The sequence below is a fragment of the Oncorhynchus clarkii genome, chromosome 12, assembly GCF_045791955.1.
Source record: "Oncorhynchus clarkii lewisi isolate Uvic-CL-2024 chromosome 12, UVic_Ocla_1.0, whole genome shotgun sequence".
Classification (NCBI taxonomy): Eukaryota; Metazoa; Chordata; class Actinopteri; order Salmoniformes; family Salmonidae; genus Oncorhynchus; species Oncorhynchus clarkii.
This window is the reverse complement of record NC_092158.1, coordinates 59,695,477-59,714,339: the sequence shown is the minus strand read 5'-3', so window position 1 is coordinate 59,714,339 and position 18,863 is coordinate 59,695,477. Positions and strand designations below refer to the sequence as shown.

At 45.9% G+C, this 18,863-nt stretch overlaps 1 protein-coding gene across 1 annotated transcript in view; it reads right to left on the bottom strand.

The window, feature by feature from the left end:
• The window catches only part of LOC139422492 (probable phospholipid-transporting ATPase IA), a 186,676-nt gene that overhangs the window by 35,962 nt on the left and 131,851 nt on the right, over positions 1–18,863 (bottom strand). Inside the window, 2 exon segments of the mRNA XM_071173654.1 lie at positions 6,489–6,611; positions 16,570–16,644. Coding sequence (XP_071029755.1) covers positions 6,489–6,611; positions 16,570–16,644 — 198 coding nt within the window.

Below are 18,863 nucleotides of genomic sequence, written 5' to 3'. Positions count from 1 at the left end.
CCCCCCCATCTCTGTGGTTCAATGTGCTATAGATTATCTTCCAATAGTACAATTACACGTTTAAACCCAATTAGCCTCAACTGGCAAGTAGCCTACAACTTTCCCCTGTGTCCCTGTCTCCATCACCCCTACCCCACCTCACATCACCCTCCTCACTCTGCCCCAACACAACCCAGTGTGGAACAACAACCCCACCTCACATCACCCTCCTCACTCTGCCCCAACACAACCCAGTGTGGAACAACAAGCCACCTCACATCACCCTCCTCACTCTGCCCCAACACAACACAGTGTAGAACAATAACCCCACCTCACATCACTCTCCTCACTTTGCCCCAACACAACCCAGTGTGGAACAAAAACCCCACCTCACATCACCCTCCTCACTCTGCCCCAACACAACCCAGTGAGGAACAACAACCCCACCTCACATCACCCTCCTCACTCTTCCATAACACAACCCAGTGTGGAACAACAAGCCCACCTCACATCACCCTCCTCACTCTGCCCCAACACAACACAGTGTGGAACAAAAACCCCACCTCACATAACCCTCCTCACTCTGCCCCAACACAACCCAGTGTGGAACAACAACCCCACCTCACATCACCCTCCTCACTCTGCCCCAACACAACCCAGTGTGGAACAACAAGCCCACCTAACATCACCCTCCTCACTCTGCCCCAACACAACCCAGTGTGGAACAACAACCCCACCTCACATCACCCTCCTCACTCTGCCCCAACACAACCCAGTATGGAACAACAACCCCACCTCACATAACCCTCCTCACTTTGCCGCAACACAACCCAGTGTGGAACAACAAGCCCACCTCACATCACCATCCTCACTCTGCCCCAACACAACCCAGTGTGGAACAACAACACCACCTCACATCACCCTCCTCACTCTGCCCCAACACAACCCAGTGTGGAACAACAACCCCACCTAACATCACCCTCCTCACTCTGCACCAACACAACAGGTGTGGAACAACAAGCCCACCTAACATCACCCTACTCACTCTGCCCCAACACAACCCAGTGTGGAACAACAACCCCACCTCACATCACCCCCCTCACTCTGCCCCAACACAACCCAGTATGGAACAAAAACCCCACCTCACATAACCCTCCTCACTTTGCCGCAACACAACCCAGTGTGGAACAACAAGCCCACCTCACATCACCCTCTTCACTCTGCCCCAACACAACCCAGTGTGGAACAACAACACCACCTCACATCACCCTCCTCACTCTGCCCCAACACAACCCAGTGTGGAACAACAACCCCACCTCACATCACCCTCCTCACTCTGCCCCAACACAACCCAGTGTGGAACAAAAACCCCACCTCACATAACCCTCCTCACTCTGCCCCAACACAACCCAGTGTGGAACAACAACCCCACCTCACATCACCCTCCTCACTCTGCCCCAACACAACCCAGTATGGAACAACAACCCCACCTCACATAACCCTCCTCACTTTGCCGCAACACAACCCAGTGTGGAACAACAACCCCACCTCACATCACCCTCCTCACTCTGCCCCAACACAACCCAGTGTGGAACAACCCCACCTCACATTACCGTCCTCACTCTTCCACAACACAACCCAGTGTGGAACAACAAGCCCACCTCACATCACCCTCCTCACTCTGCCCCAACACAACCCAGTGTGGAACAACAACCCCACCTCACATCACCCTCCTCACTCTGCCCCAACACAACCCAGTGTGGAACAACAACCCCACCTCACATCACCCTCCTCACTCTGCCCCAACACAACCCAGTGTGGTACAACAACCCCACCTCACATCACCGTCCTCACTCTTCCATAACACAACCCAGTGTGGAACAACAAGCCACCTCACATCACCCTCCTCACTCTGCCCCAACAAAACCCAGTGTGGAACAAGAGCCCCACCTCACATCACCGTCCTCACTCTTCCATAACACAACCCAGTGTGGAACAACAAGCCCACCTCACATCACCCTCCTCACTCTGCCCCAACACAACACAGTGTGGAACAACAACCCCACCTCACATAACCCTCCTCACTCTGCCCCAACACAACCCAGTGTGGAACAACACCCCACCTCACATCACCCTCCTCACTCTGCCCCAACACAACCCAGTATAGAACAACAACCCCACCTCACATCAACCTCCTCACTCTGCCCCAACACAACCCAGTGTGGAACAACAACCCCACCTCACATTACCGTCCTCACTCTTCCACAACACAACCCAGTGTGGAACAACAAGCCCACCTCACATCACCCTCCTCACTCTGCCCCAACACAACCCAGTGTGGAACAACAACCCCACCTCACATTACCGTCCTCACTCTGCCCCAACACAACCCAGTGTGGAACAACAACCCCACCTCACATCACCCTCCTCACTCTGCCCCAACACAACCAAGTGTGGAACAACAACCCCACCTCACATCACCGTCCTCACTCTTCCACAACACAACACAGTATGGAACAACAACCCCACCTCACATCACCCTCCTCACTCTGCCCCAACACAACCCAGTGTGGAACAACAACCCCACCTCACATCACCGTCCTCACTCTGACCCAACACAACCCAGTGTGGAACAACAACCCCACCTAACATCACCCTCCTCACTCTGCCCCAACACAACGTGGAATAACAACCCCACCTCACATCACCCTCCTCACTCTGTCCCAACACAACCCAGTGTGGAACAACAACCCCACCTCACATCACACTCCTCACTCTGCCCCAACACAACCCAGTGTGGAACAACAACCCCACCTCACATTACCGTCCTCACTCTTCCACAACACAACCCAGTGTGGAACAACAAGCCCACCTCACATCACCCTCCTCACTCTGCCCCAACACAACCAAGTGTGGAACAACAACCCCACCTCACATCACCCTCCTCACTCTGCCCCAACACAACCCAGTGTGGAACAATAACCCCACCTCACATCACCGTACTCACTCTTCCACAACACAACCCAGTGTGGAACAATAAGCCCACCTCACATCACCCTCCTCACTCTGCCCCAACACAACCCAGTGTGGAACAACAACCCCACCTCACATCACCCTCCTCACTCTGACCCAACACAACCCAGTGTGGAACAACAACCCCACCTAACATCACCCTCCTCACTCTGCCCCAACACAACGTGGAATAACAACCCCACCTCACATCACCCTCCTCACTCTGTCCCAACACAACCCAGTGTGGAACAACAACCCCACCTCACATTACCGTCCTCACTCTTCCACAACACAACCCAGTGTGGAACAATAAGCCCACCTCACATCACCCTCCTCACTCTGCCCCAACACAACCCAGTGTGGAACAACAAGCCCACCTCACATCACCCTCCTCACTCTGCCCCAACACAACCCAGTGTGGAACATTAACCCCACCTCACATCACCCTCCTCACTCTGCCCCAACACAACCCAGTGTGGAACAACAACCCCACCTCACATCACCCTCCTCACTTTGCCTCAACACAACCCAGTATAGAACAACAACCCCACCTCACATCACCCTCCTCACTCTGCCCCAACACAACCCAGTGTGGAACAACAACCCCACCTCACATTACCGTCCTCACTCTTCCACAACACAACCCAGTGTGGAACAACAAGCCCACCTCACATCACCCTCCTCACTCTGCCCCAACACAACCCAGTGTGGAACAACAAGCCCACCTCACATCACCCTCCTCACTCTGCCCCAACACAACCCAGTGTGGAACAACAACCCCACCTCACATCACCCTCACTATGCCCCAACACAACCAAGTGTGGAACAACAACCCCACCTCACATCACCGTCCTCACTCTTCCACAACACAACACAGTATGGAACAACAACCCCACCTCACATCACCCTCCTCACTCTGCCCCAACACAACCCAGTGTGGAACAACAACCCCACCTCACATCACCGTCCTCACTCTGACCCAACACAACCCAGTGTGGAACAACAACCCCACCTAACATCACCCTCCTCACTCTGCCCCAACACAACGTGGAATAACAACCCCACCTCACATCACCCTCCTCACTCTGCCCCAACACAACCCAGTGTGGAACAACAACCCCACCTCACATCACCCTCCTCACTCTGCCCCAACACAACCCAGTGTGGAACAACAACCCCACCTCACAATACCGTCCTCACTCTTCCACAACACAACCCAGTGTGGAACAACAAGCCCACCTCACATCACCCTCCTCACTCTGCCCCAACACAACCCAGTGTGGAACAACAACCCCACCTCACATCACCCTCCTCACTCTGCCCCAACACAACCCAGTGTGGAACAATAACCCCACCTCACATCACCCTCCTCACTCTGCCCCAACACAACCCAGTGTGGAACACTAACCCCACCTCACATCACCCTCCTCACTCTGCCCCAACACAACCCAGTGTGGAACAACAACCCCACCTCACATCACCCTCCTCACTCTGCCCCAACACAATCCAGTGTGGAACAACAACCCCACCTCACATCACCCTCCTCACTCTGCCCCAACACAACCCAGTGTGGAACATTAACCCCACCTCACATCACCCTCCTCACTCTGCCCCAACACAACACAGTGTTGAACAACAACCCCACCTCACATCACCCTCCTCACTCTGCCCCAACACAACACAGTGTGGAACAATAAGCCTTTATAAATGCCCAGCACCCTAATGAATGCTAATTAAATCAATAAATGTTCATGATCATTTGTCATAGTGAAGCCTCACTCCCCTCCCCCCACCGCTGTATCCCGGCAGGTTGCTAAGAACTTTGGGATGAATGCCGCCCATGTCCGTGCCCTGGCTAAAAGATTCGGGCCCATTGTGCGGCACCTAATTGCTTAAAAAAGCATGAAAGGATGTCGTTTATATCGGGCCAAATATTTCCTGTCCTTCCTCTTTAATGCTGTTGCGCAAATCGAGGGACGAGAGGAGGGAGTGGGGGAGGAGTAAATGGAGGGAAATGGTGAGGCGATGTAATTACTGGGGGCCACATCGGGGGACTGAGGTTTATTAGAGTGACTTAAGTGTCAGGAAAATGCAATTAAAAATGAAAGGGGACACAGTGGTGCAGGCGGCGACGCCTGAAATATTTCACACCCTTCCCTGGCCCTCTCTCTCTTACCTCCTAATTCGCTCAGACAGTATCTGTCGTGTACAAAAGAGACAGGCGTGCAGATAGAAAGGGGTTTCGGGCAAATTCCTGCTGGATTTTTGCACCTTGCCTCGGGCCATGCGGCATAGACATTTTTCGGAGGGAAAGCGTGGACAGGCCAGTGAAAACACCACGGTGACCTGGACAAGTCATTGTTACAGGGCTTTAGCAAGGGGTCAAAGGAAAATGGAGGAAAACCAATTTGAATCAACAAGTCAGTCTTGATTTGCAGGGCAACTTGAAACCACAAAACTGAGACTGCGGCCTGCCTTGCACAATGTCACCCTGCTATTCCCTGGAGGGTCATATAACACTTGGCCATATGGAGCCCTTCTCTCACCCAAACAGAAATAAAAGCTGTGAGGGGGACATGCCGGCTGAGGTCCATGGGTCAACTCTAACTGTGAGGTGACTGACCTCATGCAGACTAACTCTCTGGGGAGAGACCAGTAGACTGGGGTTATCTTATTTACAGTACTTAGGCTAAGCCAGCCCGACCAGGCAGAAGGCCTCCAGTTCAAACAGCCCCTTGCTTAAAAAACAATCATAATTTTCCACAGTTTATGCCATCACATCCTCCTCTCTCCCTTTAACCTCCACCCCTCTCTATGGCCCGCTATCTCCCCACTCCCCCTGTCGCCCCTGACCTCCATGGCCACTCGGGCTTTAATCTGTCTCCATGCGGCACTAACCGGGTCGCCACGCCTGTAAAGTAAGGGGGCTAGGTGTGCCGTGGATGGGGGGGTTAAAGGCCGTAGAAGGGGGGCAGGCATGGAGAAGGGGAGACATCTTTGTTAACAGACAGCAGGGGAAAGCTAACGGACAGCCCCCCCAATAGACAGAGAGACAGGCAGGCAGACACCCTCTGACCACTGAACCTGGTAAGACTGGTGATCATTATGTGGAGAGACCCCACGTGTAAGACACAGACCAATTGGGACAGACGAGCAGATTCATTCTCTGTCATTAGACTGACCTAAAATCAGTTTGGAGCATTTCGGAGCTTATCAGGTCTCCATTGTGTGTAAAGGATGTCAATTTGGAGACAGAACAGAGGTTAGAAAAAAAAGAAAACGCCTGGTTGATTGCAGTCTTATACCTCCCATTTTGTTTGTGCTAAGTAAACTTTAGTAAACCTATTTAAGCTTAGAAAATACTTAATACTTAAGAGTTTACTACACTATGAATGGAAATGTGGCCCAGACAAACAACATGAGGGGTAAAAGTGGAATGACAGACAATGAACGAATCGTTGAGACAATGTTCCTCTAACGTTCAGACACAGACCTACCTTGGTGTTGAAACCCATGGCGTTCTGGGAGGTTTTGTAGAGTTCCGGGTACTTCAACATGTTCTCTTTCCTGCATGAGCGTTCAAATATTCCCAGAGTGAGAGGAGGCAGAGCGGTGAAAATCTAAACACACAAACACACATGCCAAATTTTAAACCACACTGTTTTGCATTGTTCAAAATGTCCCATCACAAAACCCAGAAGTGAGGATAAAGTTAGTAAACTCAAAAGCCCAGTAGACTCAACTAACGGCCTGATAGCAAAGACGCTATCAGATACAATGTTGGATGGGGAAATAGTCTTATCTTTCCTCAGTGAGTAACCTAATGAAAGTCAGGCTTTTCATAATCACAAGGACCTTCAAGACATAATTGATTCCATTACTGCATTAGTGAAAACACGGACACTAATTATGTCCTATTCAGCTAAGTATTTGCCCCCTTTCTGATTTTCTAAATTTTGAATATTTTGGACACTGAATTTGATCAGATCTTAAACCAAAACATAATATTAGATAAACACAAATAAAACAATATATTGATACTTTTTTCATTTATTTAATAAGCAAAGTTATGCGACACCCAATGCCTCTGTGTGAAAAAGTTAGTCCCCTTACACTCAACAACTGGTTGTGCCGCCTTTATCTGCAGTGACTGCATCCAAACGCTTCCTGTAGTTGTTGATCAGTCTCACATCGCTGTGGAGGAATGTTGGCCCACTCTTCCATGTAGAACTGCTTTAACTCAGCAACATTTGTGGGTTTTCGAGCATGAACGGATCGTTTCAGGTCCGGCCACAACATCTCAATTCGGGATTAGGTCTGGACTTTGACTAGGCCATTCCAGAACTTTAAATGTGCTGCTTTTCAGCCATTCTGATGTAGACTTTATTGTGTGTTTAGGATCATTGTCCTGCTGCATGACACAGCTGCGCTTCAGCTCACGGATGGATGACCTGACATTCTCCTTTAGAATTCTGTGGTACAGAGCACAACCAGATAAAGACGGCACAACCAGTTATTGAGTGTTTTCCACAGAGGGGCATTGGGTGTTGCATAACTTTGTTAATTAAATAAATGAAATAAGTATCAACATTTTGTGTTTGTTTCCTCAGGTTCCCTTTATCTAATATTAGGTTATGGTTGAAGATTTGATAACATTCTGCGTCAGAAATATGCAACAAAAAAAGAGAATCAGAAAGGGGCAAATACTTTTTCACAGCACTGTGTACATTCGGAAAGTATTCGAATCCCTTGACTTTTTCCATATTTTGTTACGTTACAGCCTTATTCTAAAATGGATTACTTATTTTTATCCTTCATCAATCTACACACTATTCCCCATAATGACAAAGCAAAAACAGGTTTTTAGAAAAAAAAAACAAGTAGTCAGACCCATTGCTATCAGACTCAAATTTGAGCTCAGGTGCATCCTGTTTCCAGTGATAATCCTTGAGATGTTTCAACAACTTGATTGTAAATTATTTGGAAAGGCACACACCTATCTATATAAGGTCCCACAGTTTACAGTGCATGTCAGAGAAAAAACCAAGTCATGAGGTCAGAGGAATTGTCCGAAGAGCTCAGACACAGGATTGTGTTGAGGCACAGATCTGGGGAAGGGTACCCAAAAATGTCTGCAGCATTGAAGGTCCCCAAGAACACAGTGGCCTCCATCATTATTAAATGGAAGAAGTTTGGAACCACCAAGACTTTTCCTAGAGCTAGCCGCCCGGTCAAACTTAGCAATCGGGGGAGAAGGGCCTTGGTCTGGGAGGTGACAAAGAACCCGATGGTCACTCTGACAGAGCTCCAGAGTTCCTCTGTGGAGATGGGAGAACCTTCCAGAAGGACCACTATTTCTGTAGCACTCCACCAATCAGGCCTTCATGGTAGAGTGGCCAGATGGAAGCCACTCCTCAGTAAAAGACACATGACAGCCTGCTTGAAGTTCGCCAAAAGAAACCTAAAGGACTCTCAGACCATGAGAAACAAGATTCTCCGGTCTGATGAAACCAAGATTGAACTCTTTGGCCTGAATGCCAAGCGTCACATCTGGAGGAAACCTCCCTACGGTGAAGCATGGTGGTGGCAGCATCATGCTGTGGGGATGTTTTTCAGCGGCAGGGACTGGGAGACTAGTCAGGATGAAGGGAAAGATGAATGGATCAAAGTACAGAGAGACCCTTGATGAAAACCTGCTCCAGAGTGCTCAGCACCTCAGACTGGGGTGAAGGTTCACCTTCCAACAGGACCCTAAGCACACAACGACCCTAAGCACACAGCCAAGACAACGCAGGAGTGGCTTCGGGACAAGTCTGTGAATGTCCTTGAGTGGCCCTGCCAGAGTCCGGAGTTGAATCTGATCCAACGTCTCTGGAGAGACCTGAAAATTGCTGTGCAGCGATGCTACCCATCCAACCTGACAGAGCTTATTTATTTATTTATTTATTTACCTTTATTTAACCAGGTAGGCAAGTTGAGAACAAGTTCTCATTTACAATTGCGACCTGGCCAAGATAAAGCAAAGCAGTTCGACAGATACAACGACACAGAGTTACACATGGAGTAAAACAAACATACAGTCAATAATACAGTATAAACAAGTCTATATACAATGTGAGCAAATGAGGTGAGATAAGGGAGGTAAAGGCAAAAAAGGCCATGGTGGCAAGGTAAATACAATATAGCAAGTAAAACACTGGAATGGTAGTTTTGCAATGGAAGAATGTGCAAAGTAGAAATACAAATAATGGGGTGCAAAGGAGCAAAATAAATAAATAAATTAAATACAGTTGGGAAAGAGGTAGTTGTTTGGGCTAAATTATAGGTGGGCTATGTACAGGTGCAGTAATCTGTGAGCTGCTCTGACAGTTGGTGCTTAAAGCTAGTGAGGGAGATAAGTGTTTCCAGTTTCAGAGATTTTTGTAGTTCGTTCCAGTCATTGGCAGCAGAGAACTGGAAAGAGAGGCGGCCAAAGAAAGAATTGGTTTTGGGGGTGACTAGAGAGATATACCTGCTGGAGCGTGTGCTACAGGTGGGAGATGCTATGGTGACCAGCGAGCTGAGATAAGGGGGGACTTTACCTAGCAGGGTCTTGTAGATGACATGGAGCCAGTGGGTTTGGCGACGAGTATGAAGCGAGGGCCAGCCAACGAGAGCGTACAGGTCGCAATGGTGGGTAGTATATGGGGCTTTGGTGACAAAACGGATTGCACTGTGATAGACTGCATCCAATTTGTTGAGTAGGGTATTGGAGGCTATTTTGTAAATGACATCGCCAAAGTCGAGGATTGGTAGGATGGTCAGTTTTACAAGGGTCTGTTTGGCAGCATGAGTGAAGGATGCTTTGTTGCGAAATAGGAAGCCAATTCTAGATTTAACTTTGGATTGGAGATGTTTGATATGGGTCTGGAAGGAGAGTTTACAGTCTAACCAGACACCTAAGTATTTGTAGTTGTCCACGTATTCTAAGTCAGAGCCGTCCAGAGTAGTGATGTTGGACAGGCGGGTAGGTGCAGGTAGCGATCGGTTGAAGAGCATGCATTTAGTTTTACTTGTATTTAAGAGCATTGGAGGCCACGGAAGGAGAGTTGTATGGCATTGAAGCTTGCCTGGAGGGTTGTTAACACAGTGTCCAAAGAAGGGCCGGAAGTATACAGAATGGTGTCGTCTGCGTAGAGGTGGATCAGAGACTCACCAGCAGCAAGAGCGACCTCATTGATGTATACAGAGAAGAGAGTCGGTCCAAGAATTGAACCCTGTGGCACCCCCATAGAGACTGCCAGAGGTCCGGACAGCAGACCCTCCGATTTGACACACTGAACTCTATCAGAGAAGTAGTTGGTGAACCAGGCGAGGCAATCATTTGAGAAACCAAGGCTGTTGAGTCTGCCGATGAGGATGTGGTGATTGACAGAGTCGAAAGCCTTGGCCAGATCAATGAATACGGCTGCACAGTAATGTTTCTTATCGATGGCGGTTAAGATATCGTTTAGGACCTTGAGCGTGGCTGAGGTGCACCCATGACCAGCTCTGAAACCAGATTGCATAGCAGAGAAGGTATGGTGAGATTCGAAATGGTCGGTAATCTGTTTGTTGACTTGGCTTTCGAAGACCTTAGAAAGGCATGGTAGGATAGATATAGGTCTGTAGCAGTTTGGGTCAAGAGTGTCCCCCCCTTTGAAGAGGGGGATGACCGCAGCTGCTTTCCAATCTTTGGGAATCTCAGACGACACGAAAGAGAGGTTGAACAGGCTAGTAATAGGGGTGGCAACAATTTTGGCAGATAATTTTAGAAAGAAAGGGTCCAGATTGTCTAGCCCGGCTGATTTGTAGGGGTCCAGATTTTGCAGCTCTTTCAGAACATCAGCTGAATGGATTTGGGAGAAGGAGAAATGGGGAAGGCTTGGGCGAGTTGCTGTTGGGGGTGCAGTGCTGTTGACAGGGGTAGGAGTAGCCAGGTGGAAAGCATGGCCAGCCGTAGAAAAATGCTTATTGCAATTCTCAATTATGGTGGATTTATCAGTGGTGACAGTGTTTCCTATCTTCAGTGCAGTGGGCAGCTGGGAGGAGGTGTTCTTATTCTCCATGGACTTTACAGTGTCCCAGAACTTTTTTGAGTTAGTGTTGCAAGAAGCAAATTTCTGCTTGAAAAAGCTAGCCTTGGCTTTTCTAATTGCCTGTGTATAAAGGTTTCTAGCTTCCCTGAACAGCTGTATATCACGGGGGCTGTTCGATGCTAATGCAGAACGCCATAGGATGTTTTTGTGTTGGTTAAGGGCAGTCAGGTCTGGGGAGAACCAAGGGCTATATCTGTTCCTGGTTCTACATTTCTTGAATGGGGCATGTTTATTTAAGATGGTTAGGAAGGCATTTTTAAAAAATATCCAGGCATCCTCTACTGACGGGATGAGGTCAATATCCTTCCAGGATACCCCGGCCAGGTCGATTAGAAAGGCCTGCTCGCTGAAGTGTTTCAGGGAGCGTTTTACAGTGATGAGAGGAGGTCGTTTGACCGCTGACCCATTACGGATGCAGGCAATGAGGCAGTGATCGCTGAGATCTTGGTTGAAGACAGCAGAGGTGTATTTAGAGGGGAAGTTGGTTAGGATGATATCTATGAGGGTGCCCGTGTTTAAGGCTTTGGGGAGGTACCTGGTAGGTTCATTGATAATTTGTGTGAGATTGAGGGCATCAAGTTTAGATTGTAGGATGGCTGGGGTGTTAAGCATGTTCCAGTTTAGGTCGCCTAGCAGCACGAGCTCTGAAGATAGATGGGGGGCAATCAGTTCACATATGGTGTCCAGAGCACAGCTGGGGGCAGAGGGTGGTCTATAGCAGGCGGCAACGGTGAGAGACTTGTTTTTAGAGAGGTGGATTTTTAAAAGTAGAAGTTCAAATTGTTTGGGTACAGACCTGGATAGTAGGACAGAACTCTGCAGGCTATCTTTGCAGTAGATTGCAACACCGCCCCCTTTGGCAGTTCTATCTTGTCTGAAAATGTTGTAGTTTGGAATTAAAATGTCTGAATTTTTGGTGGTCTTCCTAAGCCAGGATTCAGACACAGCTAGAACATCCGGGTTGGCAGAGTGTGGTAAAGCAGTGAATAGAACAAACTTAGGGAGGTGGCTTCTAATGTTAACATGCATGAAACCAAGGCTATTACGGTTACAGAAGTCATCAAAAGAGAGCGCCTGGGGAATAGGAGTGGAGCTAGGCACTGCAGGGCCTGGATTCACCTCTACATCGCCAGAGGAACATAGGAGGAGTAGAATAAGGGTGCGGCTAAAAGCAATAAGAATTGGTCGTCTAGAACGTCTGGAACAGAGAGTAAAAGGAGGTTTCTGGGGGCGATAAAATAGCATCAAGGTATAATGTACAGACAAAGGTAAGGTAGGATGTGAATACAGTGGAGGTAAACCTAGGTATTGAGTGATGAAGAGACAGATATTGTCTCTAGAAACATCATTGAAACCAGGAGATGTCATTGCATGTGTGGGTGGTGGAACTAATAGGTTGGATAAGGTATAGTGAGCAGGACTAGAGGCTCTACAGTGAAATAAGCCAATAAACACTAACCAGAACAGCAATGGACAAGACATATTGACATTAAGGAGAGGCATGCTTAGTCGAGTGATCAAAAGGGTCCAGTGAGTGGAGAGGTTGGTTGAGGGTCACGGCGATTTAGACAGCTAGCTAGGCCATCGGTAGCAAGCTAGCATAGGATGGAGTCTGTTGTTAGCCACCTCTTGCGTTCCGTCAGTAGATTAGTGGGGTTCCGTGTGGTAGAGGGGATTAATCCAAATCACACAACAACAACAAAAATAAGAACAATAGATATAGTTATAGAGGCCTGAGAAGAAAACATAATAATAATAAAAATAAATAAATTGTCCGATTGTCTATTCAGATAGCAGCCGGTAAGACAGCTAACGGTTAGCGGGCCGAGGACGAGCTTGAGAGGATTTGCAGAGAAGAATGGGAGAAACTCCCTAAATACAAGTGTGCCAAGCTTGTAGCGTCATACCTAAGAAAACTCAACACTGTCAAAGGTACCTCAACAAAGTACTGAGTAAAGGGTCTGAAAACTTATGTCGATGTGATATTACAGGTTTTTTATTTTGTATAAATTTGCAATTAAAAAAAAAACTGTTTTTGCTTTGTCATTATGGGGTATTGTGTGTAGAACAGTTTAAATTATTTTAGAATGAGGCTGTGACGTTTCAAAATGTGAGAAAAGTCTGGAAAGAAACAGTTTGCTTACTATGGGACAAACAATACCAAGAAAAGGATCAACAATAAGATACAATTCATCCTGTCCATTAGCAAATTATTTATACACTAGATGTTAAAGCCACCACGCCTCCATCTTGGCACTCCCTCACCATTGTAAAACATATTTTGGAAGCTATAGAAATGCATGTCTTAATGTCTACATGTTTATTATATTACAGACACCTTAATGCATACTTTGAAATAATATTATGGTGATCTAAACATAAAAATAAAAATATAAAAACATTTTCCTTCAAAACATTTTGTTTTTAAAGATTACTAATGTTACTGTCCCACCACAACAACAAAAATACTTAAATAGATGTAATTGAAATACTGTAGAATTCCATTCATTCCTATGGAAGTCTACTCCTACTTTGGAGTGCCAATATGGCCAATCAGTGGCTTCAAAGCCTCTCCATATACAGTGGGGCAAAAAAGTATTTAGTCAGCCACCAATTGTGCAAGTCCTCCCACTTAAAAAGATGAGAGAGGCCTGTAATTTTCATCATAGGTACACTTCAACTATGACAGACAAAATGAGATTTTTTTTCTCCAGAAATTTTGTAGGATTTGTAGGATTTTTAATGAATTTATTTGCAAATTATGGTGGACAATAAGTATTTGGTCAAAAAAAAAAAAGTTTCAATACTTTGTTATATACCCTTTGTTGGCCATAACAGAGGTCAAATGTTTTCTGTAAGTCTTCACAAGGTTTTCACACACTGTTGCTGGTATTTTGGCCCATCCCTCCATGCAGATCTCCTCTAGAGCAGTGATGTTTTGGGGCTGTTGCTGGGCAACACGGACTTTCAACTCTCTCCAAAGATTTTCTATGGGGTTGAGATCTCGAGACTGGCTAGGCCACTCCAGGACCTTGAAATGCTTCTTACGAAGCCACTCCTTCGTTACCCGGGCGGTGTATTTGGGATCATTGTCATGCTGAAAGACCCAGCCACATTTCATCTTCAATGCCCTTGCTGATGGAAGGAGGTTTTCACTCAAAATCTCACGATACATGGCCCCATTCATTCTTTCCTTTCCACGGATCAGTCGTCCTGGTCCCTTTGCAGAAAAACAGCCCCAAAGCATGATGTTTCCACCCCCATGCTTCACAGTAGGCATTCTGTTCTTTGGATGCAACTCAGCAATCTCTGTCCTCCAAACACGACGAGTTGAGTTTTTACCAAAAAGTTATATTTTGGTTTCATCTGACCATATGACATTCTCCCAATCTTCTTCTGGATTATCCAAATGCTCTCTAGCAAACTTCAGACGGGCCTGGACATGTACCGGCTTAAGCAGGGGGACACGTCTGGCACTGCAGGATTTGAGTCCCTGGCGGCGTAGTGTGTTACTGATGGTAGACTTTGTTACTTTGGTCCCAGTTCTCTGCTGGTCATTCACTAGGTCCCGTGTGGTTCTGGGATTTTTGCTCACCGTTCTTGTGATCATTTTGACCCCAAGGGCTGAGATCTTGCGTGGAGCCCCAGATCGAGGGAGATTATCAGTGGTCTTGTATGTCTTCCATTTCCTAATAATTGCTCAAACCAAGCAGCTTACCTATTGCAGATTCAGTCTTCCCAGCCTGGAGCAGGTCTTTGTTTCTGGTGTCCTTTGACAGCTCTTTGGTCTTGGCCATAGTGGAGTTTGGAGTGTGACTGTTTGAGGTTGTGTACAGGTGTCTTTTATACTGATAACAAGTTCAAACAGGTGCCATTAATACAGGTAACGAGTGGAGGACAGAGGAACCTCTTAAAGAAGAAGTCTGTGTGAGCCAGAAATCTTGCTTGTTTGTAGGTGACCAAATACTTATTTTCCACCATAATTTTCAAATAAATTAATTAAAAATCCTACAATGTGATTTTCTGGATTTTTTCCCTCATTTTGTCTGTCATAGTTGAAGTGTACCTATGATGAAAATGTACAGGCCTCTCTCATCTTTTTAAGTGGGAGAACTTGCACAATTGGTGGCTGACTAAATACCTTTTTGCCCCACTGTACATCATTGTCCACTAGATAGTTCGTGGCCAGTTCATCCCACATTTGTGAACATTGTAAACTGTTTTTTGTTTTGTAAACAGTGAACACAGCCTAATGAATTTTTTTAATTTTAAAATTGCTTATCTTTTGCATTGATTGCCATATGCTGAAGTTATGACTTGCCCTGATTCTATTGAGTGGAGGCTGTTGAGCGTGTAGCACGTTTGGAGTTTTATTTTGATTCGACACACTCCATTCATATGCAAAAGCCATCTCAGACAAACATCTGCGACGCCCTTGACTAGTTAGCAGGTATGTTCGCAGAGCTAGTGTAATGTCTATGTGGTGTCGTAATGTTTCACTCTGCAGCAGCTGCTGAGAGAGAGAAGAGAGAGAAGAATGAGAGAACAGAGTGGGGACTCTGCGGGTCAGTGGTGTGAGTTCCCCATTGGCCCATCTGCAGGCTCCAGACTGCAGGCTGGGGCTGGTGGGATGCAGGAGGACATGCTCCACTGCATCGTTTCTCATTCAGGGTGCCGAGCATTGCCATTGAGGGGCGGATTCGGCCCAATGCCTCCAACAGACTACCACAGAGCCGGTGGAATTTCCCTGCATTTTAGATAAAGTAAAAGAATAGCCCACCACCCCATACACTGTGGTTGCTTTAAAAAAACAGCCAGAGCGGTGACTAATGTTCTAATTTCTTAGTCAACGATGAAATCACTTCCTTTAGCGTTCCGTCAACGGTGTGCAGGCACTTCTCTCCTCTCACTTCCCTCACTCGCTTTTGTTTATGGTTTTGGGGTATATCTTTAATAAAAGGTGTAAAACTAAACGTCAACTCGTTGAAACCCAAACAATGTACTATTCACATTTTTCGTTGCAGTGTTAAAATACACATTCTTTCCACCCGTTCACTCATTTCATTTGACAGACAAGAAACATAGGTTCATTAGATCCAAAACCGAACCCTGTGGAACATCAGTTGCCCAGAGCTGGTTGTGTGCTGTTCTATTCAACCTGTTCCTTTATCATTCACAAATGACCACCTTCGCTAACTACACTCTTTGGGGGCATGCGAGGCTGTTGTTCTTTCCACAGTCTACATCGTTTGAGGCACGAGGGGAATATGGACTTAACAGCAGGTCATAAATAAATGGGAAATGTCTCAGGATATGATGATATGGTCCTGCAGTAAGGGGAACACGTCTGGGGTGTCACAGCAAATCCGTTTTCTTGCCAGAGAGCAACAGAGGAGGATAATTATAAAACAGGCTCTTTCACAGTAATGGAGAGAGGAGAGTAAATCAGATGAACACTCACCACATTGTACAGGCCGATGCACCAGCGTTCAAACAGAATCTGACCAGAGAATCCGTTGACAAAGGCAAACCAGATCTGAAGGAGACAAAAGAGCAGAGAAAAGAAGACATTTGGTCTCGTCCCCTTCCCGTTTGGATGCATGTTTTTCCATCACTTGACATTAATAAGCAATATGCCCTTTACTGCACTCTTGGAAAAAAAGGATAGGGTTCTACCAAGAACCGCTTTGATCTGAATACAAGGGTTCTTCTTATGGCTTGAATCCCGCTAACGGGATCGAAATGACAACAGCCAGTGAAAGTGCAGGGCACCAAATTCAAAACAACAGAAATCTCATAATTAAAATTCCTCAAACATAGAAGTATTTTACACCATTTTAAAGATACATTTGTTGTTAATCCCACCACAGTGTCCGACTTCAAAAAGGCTTTAGGACGAAAGCACACCAAACGATTATGTTAGGTCAGCACCCAGTCACAGAAAAACAAAGCCATTTTTCCAGCCAAAGAGAGTCACAAAAAGCACAAATAGAGATAAAATTAATCACTAACCTTTGATGATCTTCATCAGATGACTCATAGGACTTCATGTTACACAATACATGTATGTTTTGTTCGATAAAGTTCATATTTATATACAAAAATCTGAGTTTACATTGGCGCGTTATGTTTAGTAGTTCCAAAACATCTGGTGATTTTGCAGAGAGCCACATCAATTTACAGAAATACTCATAATAAACATTGATAAAAGATACAACTATTATGCATGGAATTATAGATTCACTTCTCCTTAATGCAACCGCTGTGTCAGATTTCAAAAAAGCTTTACCGAAAAAGCACACCATGTAATAATCTGAGTACAGTGCTCAGACACAAAAACAAGCCATACAGATAACCGCCATGTTGTGGAGTCAACAAAAGTTAGAAATAACCATGTAAATATTCACTTACATTTGATGATCTTATTCAGAATGCACTCCCAGGAATCCCAGTTCCACAATAAATGCTTGATTTGTTCGATAAAGTCCATAATTTATGTCCAAATACCTCCTTTTTGTTCCGTTACAGTCTGTAGAAACATGTCAAACGAAGTATAGAATCAATCTTAAGGATGTTTTTAACGTAAATCTTCAATAATGTTCCAACTGGAGAATTCCTTTGTCTGTAGAATTGCAATGGAACGCAAGCTAACTCTCACGTGAACGTGCGTGGTCATCTCATGCCACTCTGGCAGAGTCCTGACTCATTCAGCTCCCATTCCCCCCTCCCTCACAGTAGAAGCATCAATCAAGGTTCTAAAGACTGTTGACATCTAGTGGAAGCCTTAGGAAGTGCAATATGACCCAATAGACACTGTATTTGATAGGCAATAAGTTGAAAAACTACATACCTCCGATTTTCCACTTCCTGGTTGGATTTTTTTCTCAGGTTTTTGCCTGCCATATGAGTTCTGTTATACTCACAGACATCATTCAAACAGTTTTAGAAACTTCAGTGTTTTCTATCCAAATCTACTAATAATATGCATATATTAGCAACTGGGCCTGAGTAGCAGACAGTTTACTCTGGGCACCTTATTCATCCAAGCTACTCAATACTGCCCCCAGCCATAACAAGTTTTAACATCCCAAAAAACGTTTTTGGAAGAAAGGGTTCTTTGATGATTCTTTGGAAGGCCAGAATGATTATTTAGAAGGCAAGAAGGGTTCTATCTTCATAGAGCCATATTTCCCAGCATGCTCAACTGCAGGGTGATATTCATAATTGTTTGTTTTAATATCTGTTTTTGCATGTATATTTATTGGTTGATTAATGTTATGCTACACAAAGATAAATAACAAACTAATCCATTCTGTTAGTATTTATACTCATTGGACCCGATACTGGGATGTTTGTTCCAGTTTACCTGATGTGGCCTGTAAAACAGGAGTTACAGTGCCTTGCGAAAGTATTCGGCCACCTTGAACTTTGCGACCTTTTGCCACATTTCAGGCTTCAAAAACTGAAAAATTGGCCGTGCAAAATTATTCAGCCCCCTTAAGTTAATACTTTGTAGCGCCACCTTTTGCTGCGATTACAGCTGTAAGTCGCTTGGGGTATGTCTCTATCAGTTTTGCACATCGAGAGAGTGACATTTTTTCCCATTCCTCCTTGCAAAACAGCTCGAGCTCAGTGAGGTTGGATGGAGAGCATTTGTGAACAGCAGTTTTCAGTTCTTTCCACAGATTCTCGATTGGATTCAGGTCTGGACTTTGACTTGGCCATTCTAACACCTGGATATGTTTATTTTTGAAC